General features: G+C 46.6%; 1 protein-coding gene across 1 annotated transcript in view; it reads left to right on the plus strand.

The window, feature by feature from the left end:
* The first annotated feature begins 7400 nt into the window (after positions 1-7400).
* The window catches only part of Apob (apolipoprotein B), a 37750-nt gene continuing 33014 nt past the window's right edge, over positions 7401-12136 (plus strand). Inside the window, exons 1-4 of the mRNA XM_036171327.1 lie at positions 7401-7571; positions 7926-7964; positions 9006-9121; positions 10388-10533. Of these exons, the coding sequence (XP_036027220.1) occupies positions 7484-7571; positions 7926-7964; positions 9006-9121; positions 10388-10533 (389 nt within the window). The 5' untranslated portion in view covers positions 7401-7483. The remainder of the gene's footprint in view (positions 7572-7925; positions 7965-9005; positions 9122-10387; positions 10534-12136) is intronic.

The raw sequence follows: 12136 nt of genomic DNA on the forward strand, positions 1-12136 counted from the left end.
CGCTTCCCACAAAAGATGTTGATCATTTCTGTGTGCCTTATTTCTCTAACCACACATACTCTCTAAAGAAAACAAGAAAAAAGTCATTCTCCAGGTTTTGTGGACTCCAGCGGGCTGGTGATTTCATTTTCAGACACCAAGAACGTGTGTGTCTTCGTTCCTTCCGGGTCTTAGGTTTGTCTAGGCAGGGACTCAGCCTCAGAGCCAGCCAGCTCCCACCACTTTGGGAATCACCAGGGTGGGGCAGAACTTGAGAATCAGCTGTCCTGCTCAGTTAGCAAACGGGCTGATGTCATCCTCTTGGGACAGAGTCACACCCTATGAGCAAGGAGGCAAAAGAAGCAATTCAAAGCCTCTTACCAGCTCACAGAACCTAGAAATTTCTAAGGGCCAGGCTGAGAAGGAAACTTCTATATAAAATGAACTCAAAATGTACCATATAGACCCTTGCCATGAGCCTAAAACTGTCAGCTTACCAGGACAGAACAGAGTGGCAGATTTCCTTGACCATGGTTTTAGACAATGTTTCGTTCCTTAGAGGCAAAGCCAAAAGAACAAGCAGTTGGTGGGGAGACTAAATGGAACTTCCTCAGAATTTAAAACGTGTGGACTGCAGATCAAGTAAACAGACAACTCAGACAGAGAGAAAATACTCACAGACATTGCCTCCGAGAATGGAGTTGGATACAGAACATAAAAGCTCTCAGAATTTAACAATAAAATGCTCAAGCAACCTATCAAAAATGTCAAGACCCAAGAGGATGAGGCAGAGAGATCCAATACCCTCTTCTGGGCTCTGTGTGTGTGTGTGTCTATGGGGGTGAGGGTAGAGGGGATCAACCCACCTACACATTGATAAGCCGAGGTACTTCCCCTTTTTCGGACTCTTAAATGCTAGCTGAGTAGAGTGTTACTTAATCTCCTCAAATCCCAGCAGTTAGGCAGCCTACTAATGCTGCCCAGGTATTTACAGATTGATGAGCGTGCTTATTTTAAAGAGATACTCAAGGACTTCCAGCCCTTAAGAAGATCCAACCTTCATCTTTCTGTGTGATGAACTACAGAGTAACAGTTGCTCTAAATTCAAAACCACAGAAAGTCAATTACATTTTTTTCACTTTCATTAAGCAATAAATTATAAGTAACTATACCGATCCTAATTAAAGAGTCCTCTTTTTAGAGCAATCTCTAAGCAGCTTTATGAAGTCAATAGAGTGCAATTACCCCAGAACGAATATTCTAGATTGTAAATGAGGTGAACCCAGCCCAGTTATTGTTGTAAAAAGCATTTTTAAAACCATGTATAGCAATAACAAACAAACCAAAAACATAGTTGTCCAGATCTCAATTTTTCTCTTCTAAAATGATACAGTTCATCTCAGGGTGACATCTAAGATGGTCTCTACTTCTGGGATTCTTAATTCCTGTCCCTACATCTTCCTTCACTGCTCTTGACAAGGAGCCTCCAACCCAGTGCCCGTGGCCTTTTGTCCAGTTTGTCTAGTTTTAAAGCCATACGTGCCACACTCAATGTCAAGTATATTATGTGCTGTTAGAGTAACATGCAATAAAAGTGATGACTTTAATTAGTCAGGCAGCCATGGCCCTGGCCCTGACCCAATCCTGGCACACTGTGCTCCCTCCAGATCCCAGATCACACTTTCCCCCAACTTCTCCAAGGACTCCAGTGGGCTGGCTGCATCCCAGCCTGTCAGACCCTTCACACACAACCCTGACTTGCCACTGTCTTTTGTAGTACCACTCATCCAACAACCCAGATCCTGCCCAGCATCCAAGACTCTGCTCAACTTCATCCCTTCTTCACCTGTGGAGCACACTGGTCCTCTGCAGTTCAACTGTGTAGACGCCACACTGTAGACTTGGCCTACACTCAGGGTTTTGACCTTCTTCTCACCCCGTAAGCTCTCTGAGGACAGTGTTCAGGGGGATCCCTGAATCCTAACTGGAATTGAGAGGTCATATGGATCAGGCTTACCTGTGTCTCCAGCAATCTCCCCCAGCACACATCTCACACTTCTGAGTACAGTGCTTTTCAGGCTTTAGTCTTATGAGACTATAAAGTAATGTGTTTTTAAAAGAATTAATAAAGACGGCATCAGATAGATGATTCAGTGGATAAACACTTGCTGCACAGATTTCCAGGATCTGTGGAAGAAGCTAGACATGGTGGTGCATATGTGTAGTTCTAGCACTCTAGTGGCAGTGTAGGAGATAGACACCAAAGAATCCCTCAAATGGTCACGGGCCTGCTGGCCAGGAGTACACAACACAGTATCCAACAATGAGGACCCTGCTCAAACCAGGTAGAAGGCGAGGACCATCTCTCAAGATTGTTCTCTATCCTCTACACAATCATTGTCACACACACACACACACACACACACACACACACACACACACACACACACACATTTTTAAGAGTCATAAAAATAAATTCATAAAAGACTGAGGTCAAGGCAGGGATGAAATCTAAACCCAGACTTGAGTAAGAAATTGCAGCGGTTATGATTGATGCACTCTGTTGCCTTGTCCTTAAAGGAGCCTGTCTTCTCCTCACTCAGAAATCTGCTAACCTCTACTTTGTAGGCAGCATAAGTACAATCTTGGCAGACTTAGAGAGCCTCTCAGAAATCCATCCTCCTCAGGAATCCTGAATCCTCAGCCTGAGCTTCGAACCATCACAAAGCTTAGAAACAATGTGACCTATATATTTATTTTTTTCTATATATTTATTTCTTAATTCCCAATGCTTCCACAGAGTCACAACAGTCAGAGATAGAATAAGCCTCAGAGATCATCTGAATGTGTACTTCCATCACAGGATTAGATAGACACCAGTCTCAAAAGCTGTAACATGATCCATGCTTGCAGCTCCTTCTCATAGCTTCAAGTTCACTACACATCGGAAATCCAAATGGAAACCACACTTTAGCCATGCTGAAGAGTAATCCTGAAGACATGCAGGAAAAACACCCCTCACCCAAGGACTGTGGGACATGCATCTATGGTGCACATCCCTTAGCTGTACCCTGTCTCACCTGGCATGAAATGCTTGTGCTTAGGAGGCAAAGAGAAGGACATATAATGTGTGCACTGTGGTCCCTGCCTGCCAAGCTTACAGCTCTGGATAGTAGGACAATACATGAATAAGTGAAAAAAAATGAAGAATGTTACAAGCTAAAATACAATTCACTGTTGTCAGCACTGGTTCCCCCTTATCACATGTGTGTGAAGATCCCTTCTGATTCATGTTCCTTACTGAAACTGACTGGGGAAATTAGGGCTGGAAGCCACGAGACCTACCTGAGATGGTCTCACGGGAAGACTCCTTTCAGGAACCAAGGTGGAGGGATGACCTGAAGTCAAGGGAGAGATAACCCCTCCCCAGGGGAGCCCTCTACATACTGAATCCCTCTGTCCTCTGACCCCTCTCTCTGGTAAAACCTGCCACTCTGCATTCTGACCTTATCTCTTAGGTAGCAGAATGACAGAATAAAAATGTTTGTTTTTGCTTCTTTGTGGGAGATTAATAATCATTCACCTGTAGTGTCTCCATTCGGCTGACACTGATCCAACTCAGAGCCTTCCAAAAGAGTCATTCACCAAATTCATCACTTTTATCTTGGAATGTGTGTGTGTGTGTGTGTGTGTTTCTATGTGTATATGTGTGTTTATATGTGCTGTGTGTGCGTGTGTGTGTTATGCATGCTTTGTTATTAGCATGTTTTGAATTGCTGGGCATGGGTCCATCTACAATCTCTATAATTCTTGAAATTTACTTCCTAGCTGCTAGGCATCATTTGCAATTATAATGCTGTCACGAGTAGAAAAGAGATAGCCTAATTAATCATTGTCAATACCAGTCCCCATTTACCACATGAGTTTTGCTGTTGTTTTTACAACAGGCTGGCTGGGAATAATTTATATCAAAATGTATTTCTTCATTTTATATCACTGAAAACGTTTACTTAGCATCATGGTCACTGTACATAAATTCCCTGGAAGCAATGGGGTATAACTAAATGGCATAGATTCATTTATTAGATTCAGCAAATTATGTCTGAGCTGCTACTCCAGCACTCAAACCCCCATCGAGCTCTGCCTAGTAGGCTGATGGGGACCTTAAGCGCTTCCATGGTTCCCTGAACTTGGTCAGGATCCTCTAGTCACCTACAAAAAGGCAGAATGGAAAGTCTGCTTCCAGGGATTAAAATTGGCCTATTTAACATGGTCTGGTTCCTTGAAATTCCACTGGTCACATGACTTTCTAATAAAAAACCCCAGAGCCCTATGATTACTCGATTGATTATCCAACCAACAGGACTTTGCATTCATGAGCAAAGTCATAGTCACAGTGACTCTCTGAGATCAGTCTGTGTGTCATGGCAATGGGAGTTCCTTAACCAGCTTGCTTGAGTAGGGCCTCCGTTTTCTTTGGGATGAGTAGCAATTTTAAGGACTCAGAAATCTGAGATGCAAAATGGATGATTAGCCAGGGTCACCATCCCTCACTGATGCCCTACCCACACACTGCTTTCCCTTGGCCTTAATCTGCCACCTGTGTTCTGTTAACTTCTGTTCCTCTGCTGTGGTCACTGTGCTCAGACAGGAACCCAACAAATACACGTCCACTGTAACATACACATCCGGAGTGGTAACGATTGTCCTTTATCAAATGTCGTTTCCTCACCAGACATCCTGCTCGATGGCTTGCATTTCACAACATTTTCCTGAATTTTCAGTAAAATTCCCAGAAAGTAAATTTAATCCAGTGACCTCACAGAGCTCTAGGAGGTTGATGTTACTTACAAACCTCTTGTGAAACCAGCTAGAATCCAACCCCACCTCCTCCTGAGCCAAACACCCCACAGGTTTTCTTACAGCATCTGGCCTCTCTAGGGACCAGGGTTGTCTCTGCTCAACGAGTTGCTTATACTCCAGGATTCACTGACTCTTTATTCTACTTGGAGTCTCTCTGCAAACGGCCTTTGAAACTTCTAAGTTGTTCTTTGCCGTGAGCTAAGCAGATTTCTGCTTCAGGGAGATGGATGAATGTCCCAGTGGTGGTCACAAATACTTCCAGATGGCTTTTAGTCAGTCAACCATCTAGGCAGATTTTGTAAGTTCAGGAACACCAACTTGTGGCCCTTCCAGCATTTCTGAGTGTCCTCTGTCAGCTCAGCACTGTGACTTTTGCTGTGTGGTGCCTGTCCACAGGTAAGAACAGAGGCTAAGGCCCCAGTCCAGGGGATAGTTTCCAAAGGCCACCAAGGCAAGAGAAGAAAGCTGAATTCAGTACTTTAGAGGCTCGGGCTTTCTCCTGTAGAGATGGTTCTGGGCATCCAAGTATCTCAGCATATGCTCAGCATGCAGGTTACTAGATCCATCCCTGACTCCCAATTCATAGAAATTACATCCCCCTTTGACGGGATGGGCATGGGCTTCATCTGTATCCGTCTCCTTCTTATTCCTCTGTTTCTAAGTACTCTTGCCCATTCTCCTCGGAGCAAACCTGTATGGGAGAAGCAGAACCCTCTCCTCAACACTATCAGTGCTAGTCCCATGCTCAGAGGAATGAGCTTTCAGAGCAATAATCTTACTCGTCCTTTTGTGCTGTGGGTTTTGGCTAGCCTTGATGTGAGACCTGTTGAAATAACCACCTTTCACCATACGGACATACACCGCCCAAAGCAGCATATCACTAAAGGGAGTTAAGCTGCCCATGGGGAGTTTGTGGTCACAGACAACATCTAAGAGAAGTGAGGGGTGGAGGGTCAAATGCAGAGAGTGAGGAAATTTGATAGAGTCTCTTTTGAGGAAACAGGGGGCTGTATATGCTTAGTTATGGGTCTGTAATGAATGTTCTAGACTCTAGAGTCTAGAACCATCTGTCAGACGCATGGGAACATCTGAACAATTTCACAAGACACTTGTTACATCCGGCTAGATCATGAATCCAGCACAACAGACGCACTGTGGGGTTTGAACATAAAGTGATTGCCCTGCAAGTGAAAGGACCTGAGCACAGCACCCACTAGGAGCATTGGAGGTGACAGCATACCCCTATAACCCCAGAGAGAGAAGTAAGAGGTGGGATCCTTGGAGCTCATTGGCCAGCAGGTCCAACTAGTCAGTGAGTTCCCAGTTCAGTGAGAGACCCTGCCTCAAGAGCTCAGGCAAAGAGTGATTTTAGGAAACATTAAAATTAGCCGGGCGGTGGTGGCGGTGCATGCGGTGCATGCCTTTAATCCCAGCACTTGGGAGACAGAGGCAGGCAGATCTCTGTGAGGTCGAGGCCAGCCTGGTCTACAAAGCAAGTTCCAGGAAAGGCACAAAGCTACACAGAGAAACCCTGTCTCAGAAAAAAAAAAAAAAAAAACCACTAAAATTGACCCATGGCTTCTGTATGCCATGTACACACAGGTGCATGCACATCTACACATGTGTGCCCATGAATCTGTAACACACACACACACACACACACACACACACACACACACACACATACACCATACTGTAGTGATAGATACTGACTTTTACACCTATATTTCCAGGACTCCGGTCCCTTACAGTTCCACTCCATTGTCCCTAGGCCACCACTCCATCTCCAAACACCCGCAAGGATTAACCTTCTCTACATCCTACCTTAATTTTCCACCTGTGACTTCCTCTCTATGAGGTATACTGCCCCACACACACACACTAAATCGGAGGGGCTATGAGTGCACGGCCCGGTTCATTCATCTTTCCAGGTCATCACAGTTCTACCCCGCCTTCTATGACTGGCACTGCCCACAATGGACCCCGGGGCTGGTTTCCTCTAGGGGCCCCTCTCCACGAGATTTATGGGAGATCCAAGTTCCACCAGACTTCCCAGTTGCCCCCTCTTTCTCTTCCCTCCCTGCAGCCACCAAGACTGGTTAAATTAGTAAGGACTGGGCTGTTTATTCAAACCCAAAGTCCACCAAAATGGGAGAAACTTCGGAAGGAACCTCCACCAGGACATTAAGAACAGTTTCGTAAACGGCTTCACAGTCAAAGCAGGGGGGATGTCCACTGTCCCTATGGCTGTCTGTCTCCTGACGACAGGGCAGGCTTATATATAGCACAGTAAGCCCACCATCCCCTGCCTGAGACCCCCAGGGTAAAGATCAACTCTGAGGAAAGTGCCAAGTGGTGGTGGCTGAACCAGCAGTGAGACCCCCATCAGACTCAGCCTTAGCCACCCAGATATAAGCTTGTGTGGAAAAGCAAACAGGCCCAGGCCATGCCCTTTGGACCTTTGGCAATTCTCCCTAAGCCACGGCCGCCTATAAAGGGAGCACTTTTCAGGTGGCCGGGCATTCCCACCAGTGCCTGCGGAGACTCAAGTGCCTGCCCGGGTGCCGCCTCGGAAGAGCCTGCAGAACCAGCAGCGGGGGCTAGGCCGTGGCCAGGGAGCCACCCCACCCGTCCATCGGCCATGGGCCCACGGAGGCCTGCACTGCGGCCGCCGCCGCTGCTGCTGCTGCTGTTCCTGCTACTGTTCCTCGACACCAGCGTCTGGGCTCGTGAGTGAGGGTGGAGGGCTGGCTAAAAGCCAGGGTGGGGACCAGAGCCCTGGGTTGTGGCCTCCGTTACATCGGGGAATGGAAACTGGTGTCAGGGTGACTGCTAGGGAGCTGGGGGCCAGGCTAGAGGGAGGGCAGCTGCAGGGAGGGGGTCCTAAGGAAAGCGGGGGATGAGAACTAGAGCTAGTGGCCAGTGCCTCTTCCGGGCTCCGGGTGAGGGCCGTGGATGGGCGAGTTAGAAAGAAGGCTCTGGGTAGCCCTAAAATAACTAAGGCTTCAGAGGGGTCCCTCCTGTCAGTCCCTGGAATCCTCTGGAAAACACGGGAAAGCCAAGATTTCCTTTTTCTCTTCCAGAAGATGAAGTCTTGGAAAACTTCAGCTTGAGCTGTCCAAGTAAGGCATTTCTTCACGGTGGCACGCGTTGGGCACCTCATACCCCGACTCTCCTCTCCATCCCCCCCGCTCCTCTGCACCTGTTCCTAAGGTTCTTCCTTCCACGCAGTACCCACATGCTCAGATGAGGGGGCACTGCTCTGACTCCTGGAAGCGAAGGTTTTGAGTCTCTGTGCACCCAGCCTCTTCTGGCAAAGGACCCTGGCCCTTTCTATATATGGCCCTTCTGTTCTGTTCCAGGGTGGGGTAGAGACAGTGGGCACTGTGAGGAGACATTACTGTGCTGTTTATCACTGACTAATCATTGATTCCGAGTATGTGAGGATGAGGAAATGCCGACTTTAACCTTTGTGCAGAACTCCAGACCCTTCCACCCCCTCCTATTTACCTGACCCTCCGGGGTCAGAGGATCAGTCCTTGCAGCAATACCCAGCGGTCTCCGAAGAGCGCCAGGGTTGGCCTCTCCTCTGATGGGGCAGCACCTCCATCTGGTGGTCATTTGGCAGTACTACAGCCGGGCTCTTAGCCAGTTATTTTATTTTATTTTTTTCTCAAATCAATCCCAAAATTCCTGTCCAAGCACAGGGGAAAGAAACTTCCAGAAGTTTCTTCTTGGGGGTGTCTGAAGGTCAACAAGACAGCCCTAACAAATTAGCTTTGTTTCAGGCATTTCATAGTCGCATCATAATAGCATCTTCACACTCAGAAAATGCTTAAGCCCTCTCTCCCTTCGATAACTTAATTTTCCAAAGGGTCTTCCTACAGATTTTTGTAGCTCCGTTAATGGACGGACGCTTGGCGCCCTCCCTTCCATGTACTTTAGAGGATCTAAGGAATCCCAAATAATTTAAACACCAGACTCAGCACAAAACGGTGCCGATGTGAAATCTATAAAGACAGATTAAGTACAAAGTCAACCACAAGTAACCTGAGGTCGGTCACCCCTTGACCACCTGCGCCTCCGCCCGTCTCTGCCCAGCAGCAGTTACCTTAAGAAAGTTGCTTCAGCTTTGGGGCTGACGTATTTTCTCCTCACTGTAGAAGATGCGACTCGATTCAAGCACCTCCGAAAATACGTGTACAACTATGAGGCTGAGAGTTCCAGCGGCATCCGGGGCACGGCTGACTCCAGAAGCGCTACCAAAATCAACTGCAAGGTACCAGAGAGCAAGGGCTGGAGAGACCTGCAGCTGGAACGTAGCCTTGTCCCACCAGGCGCCCCTTCGTAGAACCTTTGTAGAACCTTCCAGCTGTTCCCGGCACATGCTGGGACCTCAAAACTACAATAAGTCACCTGAATGAGAAGGCTGTCACAGAAAATTTTTCCAGATTATTCTCCCATTAGCTTCCAAAGTGTAACTGGAAGTCATGGTCTAGGAGGCCAGCAGGATTGGCCTATAGATCAGACCACGAGAGAGGCCCAGGGAGGGCCCCAAAGAAGGCAGTCATTGTATGAGATTGCGGAGAACATAGCATTTATGATGCCAAACATAATGGGGAGAAACATTTAAAACACTTGATTTGTTAAAAATCAAACAGTACTTACTGAAAGACTTGCTGTATTCCTGTCTGTGCATATAATGTATATCCAAGGGCTGCTGCTGAGGTCTGCGTGGGAGAGAGAAGTCCATGGTGATGAGTTCCCTTCTTCCCTCTTGGGCCTGAAGTGCTGATCTATACAAACATAGTGAGCATGAGTCAATGGTGGCTGTTTAAGTTGAATAAAACTTAAAAATTCAGTTCTGATTCTCACTAGCTATATTTCCATCTAGCCAACGTCCACCTGTGGCTCATGCAGTCCCTTTAGACAGCACAAACATAGAGCTTCTCCATCGTGGGGGAATGTTCTTTGAGTAGTTCGAGAAAACAACCGAGGACCAGTTTTGATAATAATGCCGGGGTGTGAGGCCTTCGGCAGACACTTGTCAGTAGAGTTTGGGGAAGTGATGTCTGGAAACCATTTGATTTTCCTGCTTGCTGTTTGATTGTTTCATTTTGTTTTCCTTTTTTTTTGTTTGTTTGTTGGAGCTGAGGATCAAACCCAGGGCCTTGCTAGGCAAGCGCTCTACCAGTGAGCTAAATCCCCAAACCCTCATTTTGTTTTCTTAACTCCCACTCCACTCTGCATTTCTTCTAAGCAATCACCCCGAGTTCTTTATCAATAAAGTAAGTACATTTCAAACCAACACAAGGACATTCTCCTTCCCATGCATAGGAACAAACATTAACTTCTTAACGCAGGAAGATGAAAGATAAGCCTAGGCATGAGGATGCCTGAGATGTGTTTAGAACATGTGGTACTGGGGACCCCATGGCCGTGTTCTCAACAACTTTCCCTCGGTCTCCTGGTTGGAGACTGGGCCGCATGGACGTCTCCAATTCTGGATGGAGAACCTCAATGTACTGCCACTCTCCATTCTCAGGTGGAGCTGGAGGTCCCACAACTCTGCAGTTTTGTCATGAGGACCAGCCAGTGTACCCTGAAAGAGGTCTACGGCTTCAACCCTGAGGGCAAGGCCTTGATGAAGAAAACCAGGAACTCCGATGAGTTTGCAACTGCCATGTCCAAGTAAGGCGTGGGTTTATGTCTCTAAGTACCTGAGCTTTGTGAATGCTACATGAGTTGAGCATCATACATGTGCATATGCAGGAGTCTGTGGAGATAGGAGTGTGTGAACTCACGTCAGGTGTGCCTCTGAGTGCTATCATTTTTATAGTTAGTGTCTGCCATAGATCAGGTTACTGTGGAGTTCTCCCATCTATCAAAAAGAGGAAAGTATTATTGACCCTCCTCTAGTTAAGTTCCCTTGATTATCATTTAAATTGTTCTGCTAGTAGATCTCACGGTCGCAGCACTCGCCGCTCCGAGACCATAAATGTGGTGTGGACCCCCGTGTGTTTTTGAGGGTGTGGCATCCGTTCAATACAGGACAAAGGGCAGGGAGAGCCTTAGCAGTCTCCTACTCGTGACTACTAGGCAGCCATTGTGCACTGGAGACCAGTGCCACCATGTATAGCTGGCATCGCTCCCCACACAACTGCGACAGTGCTGTACTGATCTCAAGTATTTTCAGTATCATCCTTGCCTTATGCCCATTTAGTTTAGGAAGCCTTAAGTCTGTGGGATACAGGCAGTTGGGGGGATGTTAACTTGGTAGTGGGGGAAACTCCTCCCTTGCCTGTTTTTTAGATTTGCTGAATGTTAGAACCTCATCCTTTCTCTGAGAGACAGGCAAAATGGTCCTGCCTTCCATCAGAACACCTTACTTTATTAAAGACTTGGATGCGAGGGGAGAGTGTGGCGGCAGGAGAAAATGGCAGTTATTCCTTGGTCCTTTCTCGTCCATAAACACAAGGACTTGCCAGGCTTGCACCGCCATGTCTAGAATGTTCTGAGAGGTTCAGAGCCGTGAGAAATGGGCCTGGTGCTCTTCTCTCCCATGGACTTAACTAGAGCAGGTACAGCCAGACCCTTGGCAGCTCAAACAATCCCCAACAGGAGGGCAGCCCCTAAGATCAAAATTAACCTGGACTTCCATCTTGGCCTGAGATTGCAAATGTCCGACAACTCTAGAATAAGAAGGTTAAGATTCACTGGTAGTCAGTAAATACAAATGATGTATTATGAGAGGATTTCTCACCCATGCCCATTGAGCTACGAAATTTGAGGTGGTACCATTGCTACAGGGAAGAAAAGTATATTCTCATACACTAGTGGTAGAAATGAGAGCCACGGGACAATATCTAGTCTAATTGATAGTATTTGTATTTGGGCATAGTAGTGCTCATCTCTAGGATTCTGGCCTATCTAAATAAAACAGTCACGTGTGAAAATAGATGTATATGGATAGTTATTTCTATATCATTTGTGTGACCAGAAAAGAAATCCAGGAAGAGAGGAAGTCAATGCCTCTAGATGGGGCAATATTTAAGGAACTATGGTAACCAAAGAATGAAATGCTGTATGGCTTTTAGTAAAGACTCTAGTGGAGCTACACCAAATGCTTCTTTGGGTGTTCCCAGAATATGATTAAATGAGAAAATCAAGATGAAGAGAGTATGCATAATGCAATGTCACCTGCGTAAAACATGACAAGAATATCTGTTTGCATCCTCCAGAGTCTGAATAGAATCATATTAACGGGGTGGTGACATTGAAGGACAGGAAGACA

This window comes from Onychomys torridus, chromosome 21 (genome assembly GCF_903995425.1).
Source record: "Onychomys torridus chromosome 21, mOncTor1.1, whole genome shotgun sequence".
In the NCBI taxonomy this organism is placed as follows: domain Eukaryota; kingdom Metazoa; phylum Chordata; class Mammalia; order Rodentia; family Cricetidae; genus Onychomys; species Onychomys torridus.